We start from the raw sequence: 22168 nt of genomic DNA, 5'->3' as shown, positions 1-22168 counted from the left end.
GATCTGCAAAAAAAAAAGTTTACAAAATTAACATGAAATGGAAATGGACTGCCTTCAAGTGGCTGTACTCTGTGTACGACAACATTGGTTGCAAACCCATCTAAAAACTGGCAGATAGTTTGAAAATGGAAATGGACTGCCTTCAAGTCAATCCCCGCTTATGGCTACCCTATGAATGGGGTTTTCATGGTAAGCGGTATTCAGAGGGGATTTACCATTGCCTCCCTCAGAGGCTAGTCCTCCCCAGCTGTCTAGGGCCTGCTCAGCTTGCCACAGCTGCACAAGCCAGCCCCTTCCTTGTCCGCAACTGCCAGCTGGGGGGCAACTGGGCTCCTTGGGACTATGCCGCTTGCCCACGGCTGCACAGGTGGCAGGGCATGTAACCCCTGAGCCACTCCCTGTGGGGGTGATGTTTAGCTGGCCCTTGACACCCAGGAGACACGAGCGGGGATTTGAACTCACAGACTCTGGACTCCCAGACAGGCTCTCCTCCCCACTGTGCTACACTAGCTTAATTAGAAATATATTTAAAATGATTTTGATAAGAGGGTTTTAACATAAAAATTATATTTGAACAAATTTTAAACATATTACAGACAAAAAGGGCATATGAGCAAAACAATCGGCTGCATGTTTATTTAAAAGTAAGTTCCAATGTGTTCAGCACTTACTCCCTGTTTATTTAGGATTGCAGCCTTACAGTGCAATCCTATGTATACCTACTCAAAAATAAGCCTCATTGAATTCCCCTTGAACTTACTCCCAGGTAAGTGTGTGTAGGATTGTATTTATTTTATATATTAATTATTTATTACAGTTATATCCCACCTTTCCTCAAAGAAGCTTAAAGTGACATACAAGTTTCTCCCTAGCCTCTGTTTTATCCTCACAACAATCCTGTAAGGCAGGTTCAGGTGAGAAACAGTGACTGGCCCAAACTAGTCACCCAGTGAGCTTCCTAGCAGAATGAGGATTTGAATGCTGGTCTCCCAGGCACTTGTCCAACACTCTAATCACTTCACTGCACAGTAGACCACACTGTACCTTAATAATATCACAGGACATGGAGTTAGCAAATCTACAAATACATTCCTCAGTTTACATAAACTTGTCCAAACTGATTACAGGCCATGAACTACCAGTCTAAGCTGATATGCTGGAGAATTAACTATCTGCCAGAAACAGCTACTGAATACTCTGGGTCTGAGAAGCCAACAGCTCTTAATCAATCAAAGGATTTGGCTCACTGAATTGTTCAAAAAATCTCAGATGAAAACAGAAAGTAGAAATTCATAAATACAACAGCCAGTATGATGTAACAACTATGAAAAGAGAAGATTACAACAATTACAGGGTGATGAAAACAAACAAGATGGCTCTGAAGAATGGAATGAATGTGTTGCTATAGCCACAGAAAACCCAATTGTTTAACTGCTGAGGTGAATAAAGATGAAGGTGGTCCAACAGTTGAAGTCACATTGCTAGTTCTCTGGAAATTCTCGCACATATTCATCCACAGACAAGAAACTGAAAAGCCCTATTGTTTCAGAAATTACTAAAATTGCTGCCCTCGGCTCCTACTGGGAGGAAGAGCAGAAAATTAGATCGATAGATCGATCGATAGATAAATAGACAGATAGATAGGACAGTGATGGAAAATTACAATATATCCTAGAATCCTCTACAACATCTTAGGAGGTTCTGGGTACACTCTTTGTTCATGTGGAGCTGTCTTCAGCGACCCTAGAGTGACTAGGGGCTGTTTGGACTTCTGAGCACAGAGGGCCTGTGCCAGTAGCATAGCTTCACTCTTTCCTTAAAATCGCTGCTGTTGTCCATAGCAGCTTAGGTGAAGGACAGTGATGCTTCTCTTTGAAGCCGTACAAGGCTTAAGACACAGCTACTTGTTAGACCGAGGATAGCTTCCACGATGACTTCTGGATGTTGTTGGACTACAGTTTCCATTACACATTCTAGCTGTTGCTGGTAGGAGTTGGGGTCTGGAAGGCACAACGTTGGTTACCCTTATGTTAGACCATCACTGCCCATACCAGTCTGCCCATTCAAAGAGATAATAATCTGAGGTTCTCTGACAGGTTGTGAGTACAAACCACAAAGAAAGCCTCTTCTCCATGTTGCTGTCCTCTCTGGACTGTTTGATGCATGTCCCCATGGCATCATTGGCACTCACGAACCAGCCCCATCACTCTGGGCATTAGGCTTGGTCTATACATGCAAGCACAATGAAGTAGTAGGATCCTGAAATGCTTGGCTGGACTCATTTTAGATCAGACTGTGAATGGGGCTACCTGTTTTGATTGCTCATTCATATTAAAACACACACACACCTATACATGAAAAATAGTGAATTAAGGAGAAAGATTAAGATCCTCTGTGGCGCAGAGTAGTAAGCGGCGGTAACGCAGCTGAGGCTCTGCTCACGGCCGGAGCTCAATTCCAACGGAAGGAGGAAGTCGAATCTCTGGTAAAAGGGGTCGAGGTCCACTCAGCCTTCCATCCATCTGTGGTCAGTAAAATGAGTACCCGGCATATGCTGGGGGGTAAAGAAAGGCCGGGGAAGCAACTGACAATCCCACCCCATATATACAGTCTGCCTAGTAAATGTCACAAGACATCACCCTAAGAGTCGGAAATGACTCGCACTATAAGTGCGGGGACACCTTTACTTTAAGGAGAAAGATTATACCTTAGTCTGTTTCCCATGGTGCTAGTTTTCAACTGTTAGGAAGTTGTAGCTGATTAAAACATTTGGGTAGAGCATTACCTGGAATTCAGTGGCATTTACTTCTGAGTAGACATGGTTAGGACTGCAGTCTCAGTTATGAAGCTTGGAATCATATCCTTTCCCTTTTTTATTTACATATATATATGAAAATGTTTACAAAAGAGCAGCTGCCCCTTTAGACTTCATTGTGAGATGTCAAGCTTTGCCAGCAGCAGCATACAGTAGTTGGCTGAGTAATTATCAGCTCCCTATGCTCCTGAGGTTCACAGCCAATCTGATCTTCAGAATAATCAGATGAGATTGCTTGGTAGTTCAGAACAAATAGGGCCATCTCGATCTACATATATTATCACTGCTTGACAGATTAAAGGAGATTCCTGACCACGAGCCATAATTAGCCACATCCTATTAACTTTTAACTAATTTAATTTTAACACTTAGTATCGTGTACTTGGTTTTTAGTTATTTTATGTTTAATTATGTTTTGATTTTTTTTTGGTATAATGAACTCATTTTATTTATTTTTTATTTTTATTTATTATTAAATTTGTTAGTCGCTCATCTGGCTAGTTGTCCAGCCACTCTGAGCAACGTACACAATAAAACAGAAACATAACAGTTAAAATTTTAAAAACAGTAAAAACTTAATCTGCCTTAAAAGCCAGCCCAAAAAGCCAGGTCTTCAGAGTCCGACGGAAGTTGATCACAGATGGGGCATGGCTTAAGTCAATTGGGAGAGAGTTCCATAGGGTGGGGGCCATTACTGAAAAGGCCCTCTCTCTGGTCCTCACCAGCTTAGCTGTTTTAACCGGTGGGATCCAGAGAACGTCCTCTGAGGTTGATCTTGTTGAGCGGCATCCTTGTCGACGTTGGAGGTGCTCCTTCAGATAAGCTGGGCCACAACCGTTTAGGGTTTTAAAGGTTAAGACCAACACCTTGAATTGGGCTCGGTAGACAACCGGTAACCAGTGCAACTCCTTTAATACAGGAGTAATATGATCTCGACGGCAACTGCCTGTAATCAGACGCGCCACTGCATTCTGTACCAGTTGTAATTTCCGGACCGTTTTCAAGGGTAACCCCACGTAGAGCGCATTACAGTAGTCAAGGCGAGTGGTGATCAGGGCATGTACCACTGGTGGGAGCAGATGATTGGGAAGGTAGGGGCGTAGCCTCCGTATCAGATGCAGTTGATATAGAGCTGCCCGGCTCACAGCCGAAACCTGAGCTTCCATAGACAGCTGGGAGTCAAGAATGACCCCTAGGCTATGGACCTGGTCTTTCAGGGGTAAACGTACTCCATTAAGGACCAGGTCTATGTCCCCCAACCGTCCCTTGTCACCCACCAACAGCACCTCGGTTTTGTCAGGATTCAGCTTCAGCTTATTCCTCCCCATCCAGCCACTCACCGACTCCAGACACTTGGACAGGGTTTCCACAGCCAACCTTGGCAAAGATTTAAAGGAGAGATAGAGCTGCGTGTCATCCGCATATTGATGACACTGCAGCCCATGTCTCCTGATGATTTCTCCCAGCGGCTTTATATAGATGTTAAAAAGCATTGGAGAGAGGATAGAACCCTGTGGCACCCCACAAGTGAGAGGCCAGGGATCCGAAACCTCCTCCTCCAAAGCTACTCTTTGGTATCTCCCAGAGAGGAAGGAGCGGAACCACTGCAATACAGTGCCTCCCACACCTAACCTCTGCAGGCGATCCAAGAGGATAGTGTGGTCAACCGTGTCAAAAGCCGCTGAGAGATCGAGGAGGACAAGGAAGGTGCATTCGCCTCTAACCCATGCCCTTCTCATATCATCTACCAAGGCTACCAAGGCTGTTTCAGTCCCATGTCTGAACCCCGACTGAGATGGATCTAGATAATCCGTTTCCTCCAAATGTGCCTGCAACTGCCTGGCCACCACCCGCTCAATTGCCTTGCCTAAGAATGGCACATTTGAGACTGGGCGAAAGTTAGTCAGATCTCGAGGGTCCAAGGAGGGCTTTTTTAAGATTGGTTTTATTATCGCCTCCTTGAGCATTGATGGCATTACTCCCTCTTCTAGCGATGTGTTTATCACTAGCCTGATCCTCTCACCCAGTCTATCTTTGCAGCTCATAATGAGCCACGAAGGACAAGGATCAAGTAGGCAGGTGGTTGGCTTTAGGGTTGCAAGCACTTTGTCCACTTCCTCAGAATTTTAAGTGTTTAACATATGGTTTTAATTGTATATTGATTGTTTGTCTGTTGTGAACCGCCCAGAGAGCTTCGGCTATGGGCCGGTATATAAATTTAATAAATAAATAAATAAATTTAGTCAAGCAGAAATATTCAGTGGTATTATACAGCCACAAGAGTGGCTGTATACTATAGTCAGCATGGATTTTTCGCATTCTGCAATGTTAAATTGAAAATACCCCCATGCCATTCTGATGCTTCCCATAAGCTCATTTCAAAACAAAACCCTACAAAACCTATAGTCCTGAACTCAGAAATGCTTGCTTAACAACCCTCTAAAATTTCATGGCGATACAGAGAGAATAGAGAGTTCAAAATGTAAAAAGACAGAGAGAGAAACCAGACCCCTATTGGACTTTTTTCTGTCAGAGTTCTCATACTTGGTTGGAATTAATTAAAAATCAGCTATGTTCACAGTGTACCTGTAATCCTATTACTGACCTTGCCCTATACTCTGACCTTCATCTTCTGAAGTTTAAAAGTTTAAAAAATGCCTGGCTGATATTTAATTAATTAAAGAAATTTAGCATTGAACTCAATAATAATGTTAGGCATGCTCAGTAAGAATCAACTGTCAGTGTTCAAAAGCCAGAATCACAGCTGTTTGACTTGCCTAATCAGGGGCCACACCCATGCCAGACCTTGATTTCACTTTAGACAGTCATGGCTTCCCCCAAAGAATCATGGGAAGTGTAGTTTGTGAAGGGTGCTGAGAGGAGACTCTTATTCCCTTGACAGAGCTCCAGTGGCCAGAGTGATTTAACAGTCAGCCGCTCTCATTGTAGCTCTGTGAGGGGAACAGGGCATCTCCTAGAAACTCTCAGCACCCTTAAGAACATAAGAACATAAGAAGAGCCTGCTGGATCAGGCCAGTGGCCCATCTAGTCCAGCATCCTGTTCTCACAGTGGCCAATCAGGTGCCTGGGGGAAGCCCGCAAGCAGGACCCAAGTGCAAGAACACTCTCCCCTCCTGAGGCTTCCGGCAACTGGTTTTCAGAAGCATGCTGCCTCTGACTAGGGTGGGAGAGCACAGCCATCATGGCTAGTAGCCATTGATAGCCCTGTCCTCCATGAATTTGTCTAATCTTCTTCTAAAGCCATCCAAGCTGGTGGCCATTACTGCATCTTGTGGGAGCAAATTCCATAGTTTAACTATGCACTGAGTAAAGAAGTACTTCCTTTTGTCTGTCCTGAATCTTCCAACGTTCAGCTTCTTTGAATGTCCACAAGTTCTAGTATTATGAGAGAGGGAGAAAACCTTTTCTCTATCCACTTTCTCAATGCCATGCATAATTTTATACACTTCTATCATGTCTCCTCTGACCCACCTTTTCTCTAAACTAAAAAGCCCCAAATGCTGCAACCTTTCCTCATAAGGGAGTCGCTCCATCCCCTTGATCATTCTGGTTGCCCTCTTCTGAACCTTTTCCAACTCTATAATATCCTTTTTGAGATGAGGCGACCAGAACTCTACACAGTATTCCAAATGCGGCCACACCATAGATTTATACAACGGCATTATGATATCGGCTGTTTTATTTTCAATACCTTTCCTAATTATCCCTAGCATGGAATTTGCCTTTTTCACAGCTGCCGCACACTGGGTCGACATTTTCATCGTGCTGTCCACTACAACCCTGAGGTCTCTTTCCTGGTCAGTCACCGCCAGTTCAGACCCCATGAGCGTATATGCGAAACTAAGATTTTTTGCTCCAATATGCATAATTTTACACTTGTTTATATTGAATAGCATTTGCCATTTCCCACCCATTCACTCAGTTTGGAGAGGTCTTTTTGGAGCTCTTCGCAATCCCTTTTTGTTTTAACAACCCTGAACAATTTAGTATCATCAGCAAACTTGGCCACTTGACTGCTCACTCCTAATTCTAGTTCATCAATGAACAAGTTGAAAAGTACAGGTCCCAATACCAATCCTTGGGGGACTCCACTTTCTACAGCCCTCCATTGGGAGAACTTTTATTCCTACTCTCTGCTTTCTGCTTCTTAACCAATTCCTTATCCACAAGAGGACCTCTCCTGTTATTCTATGACTGCTAAGCTTCCTCAGAAGTCTTTGGTGAGGTACCTTGTCAAACGCCTTTTGAAAGTCTAAGTACACTATGTCCACTGGATCACCTCTATCTATATGCTTGTTGACACTCTCAAAGAATTCTAATAGGTTACTGAGACAGGACTTTCCCTTGCAGAAGCCATGCTGGCTCTGCTTCAGCAAGGCTTGTTCTTCTATGTGTTTAGTTAATCTAGCTTTAATAATACTTTCTACCAGTTTTCCAGGGACAGAAGTTAAGCTAACTGGCCTGTAATTTCCGGGTTCCCCCCTGGATCCCTTTCTGAAGATTGTCGTTACATTTGCCACTTTCCAGTCCTCAGGCACGGAGGAGGACCTGAGGGACAAGTTACATATTTTAGTTAGCAGATCAGCAATTTCACCTTTGAGTTCTTTGAGAACTCTCGGGTGGATGCCATCCGGGCCCGGTGATTTGTCAGTTTTTATATTGTCTATTCAATCTTTCCTGGAAGAAACAAACGGAAATGTCCAAGGCAATAGCATTAAGAACAAGCAGAGCTATAGTCAGATTTTATCGCTCAGCAGGGGGTAACTTAATTGCCCCCACGCTAAAAATTTTCAGATCCAAAGTCCTCCCGCAGATATTATATGGCGCGGCAGTTTGGGGATGGGATGAAGCTCAAGCAGGCAGTCTTGAGGCAATTCAAAATTGCTTTATGAGAAGACTTCTAGTACTTCCCCCTGGTACCCCAGCAGCACTGCTTCGTGCAGAGTTGGGCCTCCCTCCACTCAGAGCCCTTATACATTGCACTTTGATTAATTTCTGGAGAACTATAAAAGATGCTCCATTTAAGTTAATACTTAATCTCTGTTACAAACAGGCCTTGGGGGAAAACTACTGGATCTCAAGAATAAACAGGCTGTATCAGACCTATCATATCTCGCCACAGGCCCTTTCCTCACTAAACAACAGAACGAGACTAAGGGACGCAATTATTCAATCTGGAGCCTACATTGATAGATTGGCTATAGATTGACTTTGACTAGTGGTACTAAGAAAGGTTAACTAGCTTTTACTCTATTTTTATTTTATTTGCTGACAACAACTACTTTTATCAGTGCAAGTTCCCTGTAGTTTTAAGTGGTGCCTTGCACTCTGGTCTGGACAAACTAGACTAGCTTTTGGCTGCTTTTAATCTAAGCAAGGGGGCTGCAACTTCCAGGCAAGTCTTTTTGTTTGTTTGTTGTTTTCCCACCTAGAACAGCCTGACCTTTCTTTGACCTAGGGAAACAGAGCTTGTGGTTGTGTTTAAGGAAGGCTAAAGCTGCCCTTTTTAGCAAAGACTGATGTGACTCTCTCCCTGTATGTATTGGTGGAGTTTCCTTTTTCCCCTTCTCTCCAACTGGAATTTAGCCTTGTTTACAGTGTCCCCTGAAGCTTTCCTGCTAGGGTGGTGTTGAAAACTAGCTTTCTATACGCTTCCTTCTCCTCGGATCTGTCTCCTAAGATATAGGTTCTTTCAGGATTTGGCTCCTAGCTCATGGTGACCCTAGGCTGCCCTTATTACTTATTACTCTGAGCTGTTTTAATTCAATTAAATAATGAAATAAATGGGTGCTACTTACCCTCTTCTTGCTCTGCTGCTTAACTCGCCTTGACGCTTTCACTAACTACACTTCCCAGGATTCTTTGGGAGAAGCCATGGCTGTCTTAAGTGAAATAAAGGTCTGGTGTGGATGTGGCCAGGGGCAGCTTTGGTTTAAATTTGGGTGGAAGGCTACATGTGTTTGCTGTAGAATAAAAAGGTGGGGGAAATCCTGAAAACCCTGAAAAAGAATGATACTGTTCACAAAGTTTTCCTCCCTGAAACAAAGTTTTCCTTCCGGAAACTCGTAAAAACTATTTTGTTCTGGAGAGCCTTTGGTTGGGACTGACAGGTCAGCCTGACACTTTTTAAAGTTTTTTATCTTTTATTTTTATCTTTTAAGTGCTTTTATTCTCACTTTCTTATATGTGTATGCACATATATACATGTATGTATGTTTGTGTGTGTGTGTGTATGCATAATGCATTTTATGTATGTATGTTTTTTTATTTATTTATTAAATTTATTAGTCGCCTATCTGGCTGGCTGTCCAGCCACTCTGGGTGACGGACAAAATAAAAACATACAAATACATTAAAACATTAAAAATCTCAACAATAATAATAAAACCTAACCCACCCCAAAAGCCTGCCTGAAGTGCCAGGTCTTCAAGGCCCGGCGGAAGCTCATCATAGAAGGGGCATGGCGGAGATCATTTGAGAGGGAATTCCACAAAGTGGGGGCCACAATTGAAAAAGCCCTCTCCCTAGTTCTCACCAGTCTAGCTGTTTTAACTGGTGGGATAGAGAGAAGGCCTTTTATGTGTATGCATAATGCATTTTATGTGTTTTAATAGTATTTTATGCATTTTAATTTACTGTAATGTTTTGTGTTTTTATTGTGTATTTTATTATATATGTGTGTGATTTTATTGTAGCCACCGTGAGTGCCCTATTGTAGGGCAGAAGGATGGGATACAAATATTTTAAATAAATAAATAAAAGTGACTTGAAGTAGTGAGGGAGGACAGACAAAAAGGAATTCTGTTCTTCCGTCTACTGATTCTTCCTGTAATGTGTTTGTTGTGTTTGCAGGCTTTGTCCTCCCTTTCCTCCTATCTGTTCCTGTCTTTGTTCTCAGTTAGTTAGTAATGGCTCCCTGAGTGGAAGCTACATGGTTGCTTCGTCATGGATGACTTTACCTCTTTACAGTAATAAACCTGGCCAAACAAGAGATGGATTGATTCCATAAAGGAAGCCACAGACTAGAACTTACAAGATCTGAACAGGGTGGTTTATAACAGATGCTATTGGAGGTCACTGATTCATAGGGTTGCCATAAGTTGAAATCGACTTGAAGGCACATAACAACAAAGCAATAAACTGTGTTTCTTTATTTTTTCAATTAACAGTCTTAACAGGCCACTTATTTCTGCACTCCGCTGCAATATATGTCTGCCCAAAACTCTAACATGTATGTGATCATGTTCACACATGTAAAAGTTTGTAGACCAGGGTGGGGAACCTGTGGCCCTCCACATGCTGCTGGATTGCAACTCTCATAATCCCTGCTTATTGGCCATGATGTCTAGGACTGATGGGAATTTGAGTCCAACATCTAGAGGGCCACAGATTCCCTGCTCTGTATGAAAATATGATTGCCTTTTAGGGCTACTGTACCTTTTAACTGCTCCTGATCACAGGAGGAAATTCAACAGGTGTCACTGCGCCTGGTACAGAGAAACAGCAATGGAGGAACTTCACCTTTTGAATTTCTATCTTGTCAAGTCAGACAACTTGCCAAAGGCACAGGAGTCCTGAAAAGGGTGATAGCCCTGCCGGAAAATGATGTGTAAAGTGAAGCCTTTTCTCCCGTCCTGAGTGAGGGGAAAAGAACCTGGACGCATTTATTTATTCCCCAAAACAATAGGATTCCAATCCACAGAGAACCTTGAGAAAAGGTTCAGATTGCTGTCTGCTTTTAACGTCCTCATCCCAAAAGCCAGTGAATTCATTAGTACTTCTGAGCAGAGCGTGTTAGGATTGTGCTGAACGAAAGAAATGCCTGCAGCCCTTTGCCAGAGAAGGCGCTGTGATTTCACAAAGCCCATATTGCTGCTAGTTGGTTTCCTCTTGATTCACATTCTCTTGACCTAGTTCCTCAGCTACTGGCGGGGAAGTTGGGACGGCGTGCGCTTTTGTCCAGCACTCCCAGCTGCCTTTTCTAAGCCAGTTCTGCTAGGTCTGTGCGCGTGTTCCAGGTGCACGTTGTTGTTACTTGGTCTGCATGGCTTCGCAGAGTTCGGCGGTCAGATTCCGCAGGATCGTTGCTCATTTCCCTCAAGAGTTCAGCCTAGCCTTTGCTTATGGGTCCGGGGTCTTTCAGCAAGTGGGGGCCTCTTCCATCGAAACTGGGGTGAGCGGAACTAGAATCGATTCCCAGGAGAGGGAGAAGGAAGAATCTCTCTGCCATTATTTAGCCATAAAACCAGCGAGGGGTTAAGCGGCGGTGTTCCTCCTTTAGGTTTCCTGGGCAGGGACTTGAGTTGTGTTTTTTTTTACATATATGTAACAATAGCCATCTTTATTTTGTACTTATCAGTTCCGGAAAACATAATGGGATTCCTCTCGTTTTTACGTCTTACATTTCACAGCACCATCGATGCAACGTAATCTTTTGTTGCAGATAAAAATAGCAGCTAGCCTTGTATCCCTGTGCATGTTTGTTCGAAAATAAGTCTCCCAATTATTCCTATAATTGGGTTTACTCCTAGGAATGTGTGCAGCCTCGATCTCTTGTTTGGGGTTATCCCTGCTTACCTGGGAGTGTCCCCATTAACTTATATGACTTTGCTTGGTAGACCGTTCCGGATATAAGCATTCTGACCCATGTGTTAATAGTGACACTACTGACTGGGTTATCAGTGGGATTGTTCTAAGTGCCTGCTGGACTTCTTGGACTGTATGCACTTAAGTATCAAACCACTGAGACTTGAATTTTTATTAAGTGTGATCAGACTGGATCCAGACTATGTCTGTTGTAGCTAGTTCCCATTGAAATCAATTGGATTTAAGTTAGTCATGATGACTAACTCTTTGCATTGATTTCAGTGGGAATCCTCCTCTGGATTTGAATAGGACCTAATTTAATCTGGATCTAACATCTTAAGAGTGGGCAAACTTGCTTCATGAACATTTACTTGCATGTATATAGGGAGGAAGAAACATATAAGTTCTGATGTATATCTAAGGTTTTTTGCTTTCAGATCTTTTATGTTGTTTTCCATTGTTTCATATGGTTTACAGATGTATTGATTGATTGGAGTGGAGAGATTTGTTAAATGTGTATCATGCCCTTCCTCCGAAAAGAGCCCTGTGCATTCTGTTCTCTTTTGTTTTGTAGAACAATATGCTGGACTTTGTGTTTGCTGTTGATGATTCTGTGTCATGGCATATGATGAATCTGTTAAAGAATCGGAATCATTATTCCTTTCTAAAATATTTTGGGCCTAAGCTCATCAGTAACATCCAGAACTATGGAGCAGGGATTTACTACAATACACTAGTGCCTTGTAATGGTAGGGTAAGTAATAGATGTGGCATCTTTGGTGTTAAGTGAGTATGTCTAAGTCAACATGTTTAGACATTGGCTTGTTCAAGCTTTTATTCTGCCAGACATTTTGAATTTTAGATCATGTGGACCAAAATTATTTTAGGAGGCAATATGTTCTGTGAAAACTGTTTATTTTAAATGTGGTTATTACCTTAATTTTGTTTTGTGTTTTATTACCAAAAACCCTGGTTTTATTATTCATAATAAGCAGGTTCTAAACTGAAATGAATAAAGTCTTTTGCAACATTTCAAAGCCCAGTCACAGACTTTCCTTCCATTACAAACATATGTTTTTTATCAATAGGGCCAAGATATGTCATAGAGCTCCTCAGTATTTTCAGTAGGTTCTGCATGTAAAGAGATGTGATCAAGCATAAATATGACAGCTTTCACCACATCTTGTAACGTCTGAAAAAGGAGCCTGCCCTTCTTCCCAGGAGGGAGAATAGCAAAATCACAAATAGAAGAGTCTTTGGCTTCTGCTTGTTGCTGCAAAGCCACATTATATAGCAGGAGGATTGTAGCTGGCCAGCGTAGTACTTTGTTGCTAGTTGGAATGTCTAGCAGAAGTAATACTGTATAAATTAGGCCAAACAAGCAAACTTGCTTACTTTGCACAGTGTGGTCAAGCTGCAGAATGTTAACTTTTCTGTTTCTGTATTTGTATTGTCTTTGACTTTTAACAGAAGGTTTATGTAGACTGCTATGTTAAATACAAAAATCCCTGCCTGTCAGCATTTGAGTTGCCTAAGTAGTGGTTCCTAACCTTTCTTGGGTCATGGACTTCTTTGAGCATCTGATGAAAGCCGAAAACTCCCATAAATAATTTAAAAAAGAATTAATTTTATTGCATTAGAAATTTACTCTTTTTTGCACCTGGTTCATGGACTCCCTGAAGCGTGACCATGGACCCCAGGTTAAGAACCACTGTGCCTAAGAATAAAATGTAAATGTACTGCCTTCAAGTCGATTCCGACTTATGACGGTCCTATGAATAGGGTTTTCATGAGGCTGAGAGGCAGTGACTGGCCCAAGGTCACCCAGTGAGCTTCATGGCTATGTTGGGATTTGAACCCATGTCTCCCAGGTCATAGTCCAACACCTTAACCACTACACCACAATACTGGTGGCCTTTTTATTCCAGTCTGATCTGGAGCTTTATTATTCCACTGCTGATCTGGAGCTTTAAAACTGTTATTGCTCTGCATTTTATCTTTACTGCAGTGGGCTGCTTTTAGTGTTGCTTAATACCCTATGTGTGTGTGACATTTTAAAATTGTTTATGGGTGTTTATGGTATTGTCTTAAACATATATAAGTACATTTTGGTTATATCGTAAACAAAGTTGTGTTGGTTATTCGCCTGGAAAAGTGGGATATAAATACATAAATAATGGCTAAGTGAGAAGATGGTCTCACTGAGAATTTCTTTTACCTTTAATCCACCCCTACCTCACCCCTAATCTGCTGCCTTCAGAGCAATCCTGGGGTGAGTTAAGGGGGGGTTCCTTCCTGGCCCTTTTAGGCAGTTCCTTCTCTCATCGGAGGTTAGGCAGATGCTTCAGTGATAGGCTCATGACCTATCCCTCAGGGTTGGCCATCCTAGAAGATCATCTTCTTGTTTATTTCCGCCCTTCACCAGTAGGTCCCATATTTTACCATACTGTTTCAAGCTCCCAAAGCCCTTGGTTGATTTTTGGGATTCTTTCAAGTGGGGTGAGATTTTAGTATCAAGAGACATTTTGAAAGTTAGATAAGAGGCTCTGCAATCACTTGCACTTATTTAGTTAGTTAGTTATACATTGCCTTCTGCACACGTTTCAAGGCAATGTACAGTAGGGCCCTGCTTTACAGCGTTCCACCGTTACAGCGGTTGTCAATTGCAGAAAGGCCCCGTTCCTACAGCACTTGTTCAGGTTTTATGGCATTTTTTGGGTGTCGGGCGCCATTTTTGTCAATGTTAGTCAATGCGTACCGCTTTACAGCGGATTTTGCTTTACAGCGGCTGTCCGGAACGGAACCCTCCCTATGGGCGGGGCCCTACTGTATAATGTTCCTCTTGGAACAAAAATAAATTCAATTGTTTCTACAAAGTGCAGATAGTGGGAGCCTGTCAATCTCAAGTAGTCACTTGAGTGAAGGGTTTATGGGAGAGCAGAAGAGAAGTGCTTGTCCCATTGAAAGTTTCTGAGAGAAGGGACTTCATACTGTGTACCCCTCTGTTCCTTCTCAGAATGAATATCTACAAAAACAAGACAAAAACCCTCCTCCCCATGCTTTGAGAACAATTTCCCCGCAATACAGTCAAAAGATTCAGCCTTTGTGCAAATCTGTTTTGATTTTGGCAAATGTATATTTGTCTGTAATTTACACTTACGTGATTCAGCTCTCATTTTTGCATGTCCCAGGTAATAAAATATGGTGTTATTAGTACAGATGTTCTTATTGAAGATTTACTGCGCTGGAAGACGCTTTATGTAGCTGGACGTCTGCAAAAGCCGGTACTACTTCATTTTCTTACTTTGTTTTCTTATTTAAAATGGCCAAAATATGAGAACAGGAAAATTGTGTCAAAAACATGACAGAAGGTTAAGTGGGGCAAGCTATACTTTTAGTTTGGTGTTTACAATGGAAGTAGGTGGCATAAATAACGTTTTGAAATGCTGGTAAAATTGCTGCTGTATTCCATCTGAACGCCAGTGTACACTATTTATTTGATTTATTGATTGATATCCTGCCCTGCCTCCCAGTAGGAGCCCATGATCATGGTTTTTTTAAGTGCTTAACTGGCCTCTTTTATTTTGAAGAAAAAGTGGCTGTGGGGCTATGACCTGGATTGTGCCCCCACAGATTCCCTTCCCCATGTGGCTATTTGCACCTGAAGGTGCTGTTTAACTTCAATGAACAGCAGATTTGAAGGTAAACAACAGTGTAGGAGTAAGTGAATTTTCAGCAGGAAACGGCCACAGGGTTCCAATGCAGGCACACATTCCTATATCATGGGCCTTGCAGCTGGTTTTTCTTCAAAATGAGAGTGGCCAAAGAAGTACCCTTTTTCAAATTCATGAATAATGTAGTGGCTTGGATCGCACATAGCATTAAATCATAGTTTTAAAGCAAACCATGATTTAAAGTGAATGAGCAGGATGATGGTGCATGCTGCTCAATAGCATGATTCCTGTGCTGCTGCACCACTGAGTCTGGATTATAGAGTCATCCAAATCTGGGCTTGTTGTTTTTCTCCAAAGAAACCCATGTCTAGTAGCCAAGAACAGACTTTAGTTACTGTTTGTGATTTCCTTGGAGGAAGCAAGCTTGGATTTGGATGACACAGTAAGCCAGACTTTGGCTTGTTTTATCTGTGGTGCAGCAGCAGAGGAGGCAGAGGAGTGCTGGGAAATGTTTGAGCAGTGTGCACCACCATGCTACTAATTTACATTTAATCACAGTTTGATTTGACTTATGGTTTAATATGTGTGAACTGTACCAATGTTTGGTAAGTGTCAGAGGTGTTTTGGAACCAGGCTGCACTGCCCCGTTCTAAACTTGTGGAAGCACAAGCAAGTTCTGCTGCAGCCGGTGGTATCCAGTGGGAGGTAGTTGTCACTTCCCGCTCAAATTTTCCCTCCCCAAATTCCTTATTATACCTTTTTGCAATTTTGGGACAGTACCAGGAAACGTCCAATCTTAATTTTAAAAAAATATTTGTCATATTTGTACTCTGCTTTCCCCCCAAGAACCTTGGGGTAGTGAATTCAGAGTTAGGCTGAGAGATAATGACTTCCCCAGAGCATAGGGTGAATTCCATAGCTGAGAGAAGATCTTAACCCATTTCTCTCTGCTTCAAGTCTTAACGGTTGATTATACAACCCATACTGGGAGTTCTTGGTACCTTTAAGGCAGAGGTGAGTACCTGTACCTCTCTAGATGTTGTTGGACTCTAGTCACATCATCTGTGCCCATGCTGGCTAGGGTCTGATTGGAATTCCCCTAAATGTATAAGGGGCCACTGATTCCCCCCCCCCATGCCTTAAGGATAAAGAGTACTGAGCATTAAAAGGCCCTTGTAAAATGTCAGTGAAGACTGAACAATGGTCGTATCAAGTATTCTGACTGACCACTAGATGGAAGCAGAGTTACATGGGATGGACAAAGATACATTCTACATTCAACCTGAATGTAAAAGAGTGCTCTGATGACAGTGGGTAGGGTGGGATGGGGGAGAATCTGCTTTGGGTAGAGTCTTAAAAGTGGTACATTTTAGTTGCCTCTGAATTCCCAACTGGCTTCTGTTTGCATTTTAATGTTATCCTGTGCCATATTCTTCTGCATTATATAAAACCATTTGTGGGAGTTGGCTGTGTACAACAGGAAGGAGCAAATAACACTATGGAGAAGACTCTTTAGCATCCATCAAAATGGAAATTATTCATTGGTCCTTGCCAGTAAACTTTGTGGAAGACACTTCTCTTGCTTTTGGTTTTGAGAAGAATAGGAGCCCACTCTTTTTCTTTTGCCTATACAACAAGTTCTGAAAACAAATGAACATTCATGTTGTTTTTCTTCATAAGAAAATAAGGAGAGCCTGCTGGATCAGGCCAGTGGTTCATCTAGTCCAGTATCCTGTTCTCATAGTGGCCAATCAGATGCCCATGGGAAGCACACAAGCAGGACCCTCCTGCAGCTACTGGCAACTGGTTTTCAGAAGCATGCTGCCTCTGACTAGGGTGGCAGAGCACAGCCATCATGGCTAGTAGCCATTGATAGCCTTATTCTCCATGAATTTGTCTAATCTTCTTTTAAAGCCATCCAGGTTGGTGGCCATCACTGCTTCTTGTGGGAACGAATTCCATAGTTTTAACTATGCTCTGTGTGAAGAAGTACTTTCTTTTGTCTGTCCTGAATCTGGCAACATTCACCTTCATTGAATGTCCATGAGTTCTAGTGTTATGAGAGGGAGAAAAACCTTTCTTTGTTCACTTTCTCCACACCATGCATAACTTTATACACTTTTATGTCACCTCTGACTTGTCTTTTCTCTAAACAAAAAGCCTCAAATGCTGCAACCTTTCCTCACAGGGGAGTCGTTCCATCCCCTTGATCATTTTGGTTGCCCTCTTCTGAACCTTTTCCTACTCTCTATCCTTTTTGAGGTGAGGCCACCAGAACAGTACACTCTATTTCAAATGCGGTTACACCATAGATTTATACAATGGCGTTATGACATCACTAGTTCTATTTTCTTCTGGGGACTAGATAAACCTAAGTTTGAACATGATTCAAATATTTATTTATTGTATTCCTAAACGACCCTTCAACTAAAGTTTCTAGAGCAGTGTATAGCTTTTAGTAAAAACATAGTTATGTATTTGGATGTTTTATTCTATTTGCACTATTCATTTTTCCCAGGATTGGAACGCAAGTGGGAGTCGCTTGTTTGAAAATCCCCTTGTCAAAAAATATATCGGCTTTCCACATATAGGAAGATCTTGATGAGTGGTGCTTCCATTCAGTCTAACCCAGGGAGCATTTTGAAATGATATGATCTGTGGGAGGCCGGTGCCATGTTGGATATAGCATGTCTAAAACAGTGCTCTTTGTCTTTTTGGAATGTCTATAAGACCATTCTGTTTGAGCAGACATTTTACGATGGGTTAAGTGTGTGGGAAGATAAGTCTTTAGTATTTGTCAAGTTTTCCCTCTCTTTAATCTGCTTGGAACTTCTGGGGATCTGTAGATGAGGGGCAGCATCCAATAATGTCTGTCTACTTGAGCAAAAGGACTTTGGATTTTGTCCCCCCCCCATGTCTCAAAACTGCTCCAGACGTTCCCCTTCTCCTAGAGAGCGGATTTTGTGGGCATGTGAGGGAGGACCCTGCAGGGCAGAGGAAAGGAAGGTGAAATGAGCTGACGACTTTTAATGCTACCTTAATCTTACCCTAGAAATATAAACAAAATATAAATTTAATCAGATGTAAGAGCTCCCACATGTGTTCTCTCTCTCCCTCCCTCCCTCTCTCCCTCCCTCTCTCCCTCCCTCTCCCTCTCTCCCTCCCTCCCTCTCCCCCTCCCTCCCTCCCTCCCTCCCTCCCTCTCTCCCTCTCTCCCTCTCTCCCTCTCTCCCCCTCTCCCTCTCCCTCTCCCTCCTCTCTCTCTTTCCCTCTCCCTCCTCTCTCTCTCTCTCTGTGAACATAAAAGCATTCTCTTCTGATGTTTCAGGTTGGTGATTCAATACTCCCTTATTGACTGTCTCCTGTATGATTTACGGCAGATATAGATTTGAATGTTGAAAAACAAGCCCTTTGCACAAAGCTGACAGTGACATATTAAACATGACCAAACAGTTAATATGGGCTTCAAGCAAAATAATGCCTAGTGTGCTATTGCAGGTTTGTGTGTATACATTTTTCTGTCTCTTTGAAGGGGGGATGTCAAGGCAAGCTTCCACCTTTCCCTTACATGTTCAATTTCCTTAGTTCAGTATATTCTTGCAGCAGTGCTAATATCAGCCACATAGTTAAGGTTACGACATCTCTAGTAGAACACTAATGGCTATTGAGAATTGTGAACTCCATTCTTCTCTACAGGCATCTCTGGCTGTTTGCTTTATTATTTATTTATTTGATTTATATCCCGCCCTTCCTCCCAGTAGGAGCCTAGGGCGGCAAACAAAAGCACTAAAAACACTTTAAAACATCATAAAAACAGACTTTAAAATATGTTAAAACAAATCTTTTAAAACTTTTTTTAAAAAGCTTTAAAAACATCTTGGTTTTTTAATAAAAAGTTTAAAAACATATTGAAAAGCAGTTCCAACACATGCAGACTGGGATAAGGTCTCTACTTAAAAGGCTTGTTGAAAGAGGAAGGTCTTCCATAGGTGCCAAAAAGATAACAGATTGTGCTTGTCTAATATTCAAGGAGAGGGAATTCCACAGTGCTGGTGTCACAACACTAAAGGTCTGCTTCCTATGTTGTGTGGAACAGACTTCCTGATAAGATGGTATCTGCGGGAGGCCCTCACCTGCAGAGCTCAGTGATTGACTGGGTATATAAAGGATAAGACTGTCTTTCAGGTATCCTGTTCCCAAGCTGTATAGGGCTTTGTACACCAAAACTAGAATTTTGAACATAACCTAGTAGCTAATAGGCAGCCGTTGCAATTTTTTCAGCAGCAGGGTGACATGTTGGTGATATACTGGTCCCCCGTGAGAGTCTTGCCGCTGCATTTTGCACAAGCTGCAGCTTCTGGGTCAACCTGAAGGGTAACCCCACACAAAGCGCATTACAGTAATCCAGCCTGGAGGTTACCAGCGCATGGACAACAGCAGTCAGGCTATTCCTGTCCAGAAATTGTTGCAGCTGTCTTACCATCCGAAGCTGGTAAAAGTCACTCCTAGCCATTAAGTTCACCTGGCCCTCTAGCAACAAAGGTGGATCCAGGAGCACCCCCAGACTACGGACCTGCTCTTTCAGAGGGAGTACAACCCCATCCAAAGCAGGCAACTGACCAATTATCCGAACTTGGGAACCACCAACCCACAGCGTCACCATCTTGTTAGGATTCACAGTCAGTTGATTGGCTCTCATCCAGCCCACCACTGAGTCCAGGCAGTGGTCCAGGGCTTGCACAGCGTCTCCCAATTCAGATGTTACAGAGGAATAGAGCTGGGTATTGTCAGTGTATTGCTTATATCTTGCCCCAAAGCTCCTGATGAGCACTCCCAAGAGCTTCATATAGATGTTAAACAGCATGGGGACAAGATGGTACCATGCAGCACCCCACAGTACAACTGCCAAGGGGCCGAAATATGATCACCCAATGCTATTCTCTGAAAACGACCCTGGAGATAGGATCGGAACCACTGTAAAACGGTGCCTCCAATACCCATCTCACCAAGTTGGCCCAGAAGGATACCATGGTCAATGGTATCAAAAGCTGCTGAGAGATGAAGTAAGAATAACAGGATTGCACTCTCCCATCAGGGCGACCAAGGCAGATTCAGTCCCATAACCAGGCCTGAACCCAAACTAGAATAGGTCAAGACAGTCTGATTCATCCAAGAGTACTTGCAATTACTGCACCACAACCCTCTCAACCACCTTCCCTAAAAAGGGGGTATTTGTGGCTGGGTGTGGTTGTCACAAATAAATGGGTCTAGGGTGGGCTTTTTCAGGAGTGGTCAGATTACCACCTCTTTCAGGGCACCTGGAACCACTCCCTCCTGCATTGATGTGTTGACCACACCCTGGATCCACTCTGTCAAACCCCCTCAGCAAGCTTTAATAAGCCAAGAAAGGCAAGGGTCAGAAGGACACATTGCTGGCCACATCGTCGCAAGCACGTTGCCCACGTCATCAGGCCGCATCAACTGAAACCATTCCCAATGCAGCAGATGTTACACTGGACACATCACTGGGGCATTAAGATTGCTACAAAGGCAAGCAACTTTACCCTCCAAGTGCATTGCAAACCATTCACAGTGGGCCTCCAAAGGGTCTAAAACTCCATTTCCTGGAGCTGATGTCAACAGACCACTGACAATATGGAAAAGCTCCACCTGATGGCCACTTGAGGATGCGATGGTGGCAGAGAAGTGGGCCTTCTTTGCTGCCCTTACCACCACACAATAGGCGCAGTTATGATGTTTTACATGTGCCTGATCAGTCTCACAGCACATCTTTCACCTCTTGCGCTGTAGCCATTGTCTAGTCCCTTAGCTCACTGGTGTACCAAGGTGCAAACTGGGATCCACAATGCTGGAGAGGACGCTCGGGGCAACCATGTCAAGAGCCCAGTGCGCCTTGCTGTTCCACAGCATGACAAGGGCTACAACAGGGTTACCTGCTCTATCTACTGGGAACTCCCTCAGGGCATTCAGGAATCCAGTGGATTCCATTAGTCTCTGGGGGCAGACCATCTTAATCTGTCAACCACCACTGCTGGGGAGGATCAGAGCCATAAGTCTAAACTTCACTAGGAAGTGGATTGACCGTGGCAATGAGGTGACATCCACCACCACCCCATCTCCAGGCAACCCTTTTCTCCATCTGGAGCAAAAACCAAGTCGAGGGTGTGTCCTGCCCTATGTGTTGGGCCGGTGACAATTTGAGACAGCCCCATGGTGGTTGTGGAGACTGTGAAGTCCCGAGCTGGAACACTAGAGGCACCCTCAGCATGGACATTGAAATCACCCAGGACTATCGTTTTGGGCTTCTCCAGTACCACAGCCGAGATGGCCTCTGCCAGCTCTTTCAAAGAAGCTGCCGTGCAGCAGGGTGGACGGTACACCAGCAGTAATTGCAGTTTACTGTCTCCTTGGCCTGACACCAGGTTCTGTAGACCACAGCAGCTCCCCTCCTGTCCCTGCAGCCTATGCTGGTGTTGCACTGAGTATCCAGGTGGGCAAAGCTGGGTCAGATCAACTCCTCCCAGCTCACCCACCCAGGTCTTGGTAATGCACATCAAATCGGCACCTTCATCCACCATCAAATCATGGATGAGTTGTGGTCTGATTGTGTTTTGATCTGGCTTTAAACAACAACACACACAGGCCAGTGGGCACAGCAGATGAACAATGAGGAACCCGTCCATGAGAGGAACGGGAGCGAGGAACAAGGAGTAGATAGCCTTGCCCTCATCTTCTATGGTAGTTCACCACATCCCCATGGCTATATCTCCTTCTACCCATTATCACTGCAATTGGGGTGGCATCACCCATGTTCCTCCTTACTAAGACTCCTCCTAAACACCTGATATGGACCCAACAAGAGCCCACCAACAAAACCTACCAGAACCAGTTATCCCAGTAGGCCTCTGACAGAATTGGGAACAGTCACACCCACTCAATATTTTTCACACAGGGCACATCTACTCCCCCTTGTCTCACACCCAGAGAGGGCCTTCTGCCAGTTACAAACTCTCACTCTGAAGATATCTGGTGACTTTCTTCTGTCATTCAG

The 22168-nt window shown here is 43.4% G+C and overlaps 1 protein-coding gene across 1 annotated transcript in view; it reads left to right on the top strand.

Annotated features, from left to right (window-relative positions):
- Window positions 1-10755: 10755 nt before the first annotated feature.
- Window positions 10756-22168, top strand: part of TAMM41 (TAM41 mitochondrial translocator assembly and maintenance homolog) — a 49732-nt gene continuing 38319 nt past the window's right edge. Inside the window, exons 1-3 of the mRNA XM_061618091.1 lie at window positions 10756-11009; window positions 11997-12176; window positions 14614-14706. Of these exons, the coding sequence (XP_061474075.1) occupies window positions 10881-11009; window positions 11997-12176; window positions 14614-14706 (402 nt within the window). The 5' untranslated portion in view covers window positions 10756-10880. The remainder of the gene's footprint in view (window positions 11010-11996; window positions 12177-14613; window positions 14707-22168) is intronic.

This window comes from Rhineura floridana, chromosome 3 (genome assembly GCF_030035675.1).
Source record: "Rhineura floridana isolate rRhiFlo1 chromosome 3, rRhiFlo1.hap2, whole genome shotgun sequence".
In the NCBI taxonomy this organism is placed as follows: domain Eukaryota; kingdom Metazoa; phylum Chordata; class Lepidosauria; order Squamata; family Rhineuridae; genus Rhineura; species Rhineura floridana.
The sequence above is the reverse complement of the archived record's forward strand: the minus strand, read 5'-3'. Positions and strand labels throughout refer to the sequence as shown.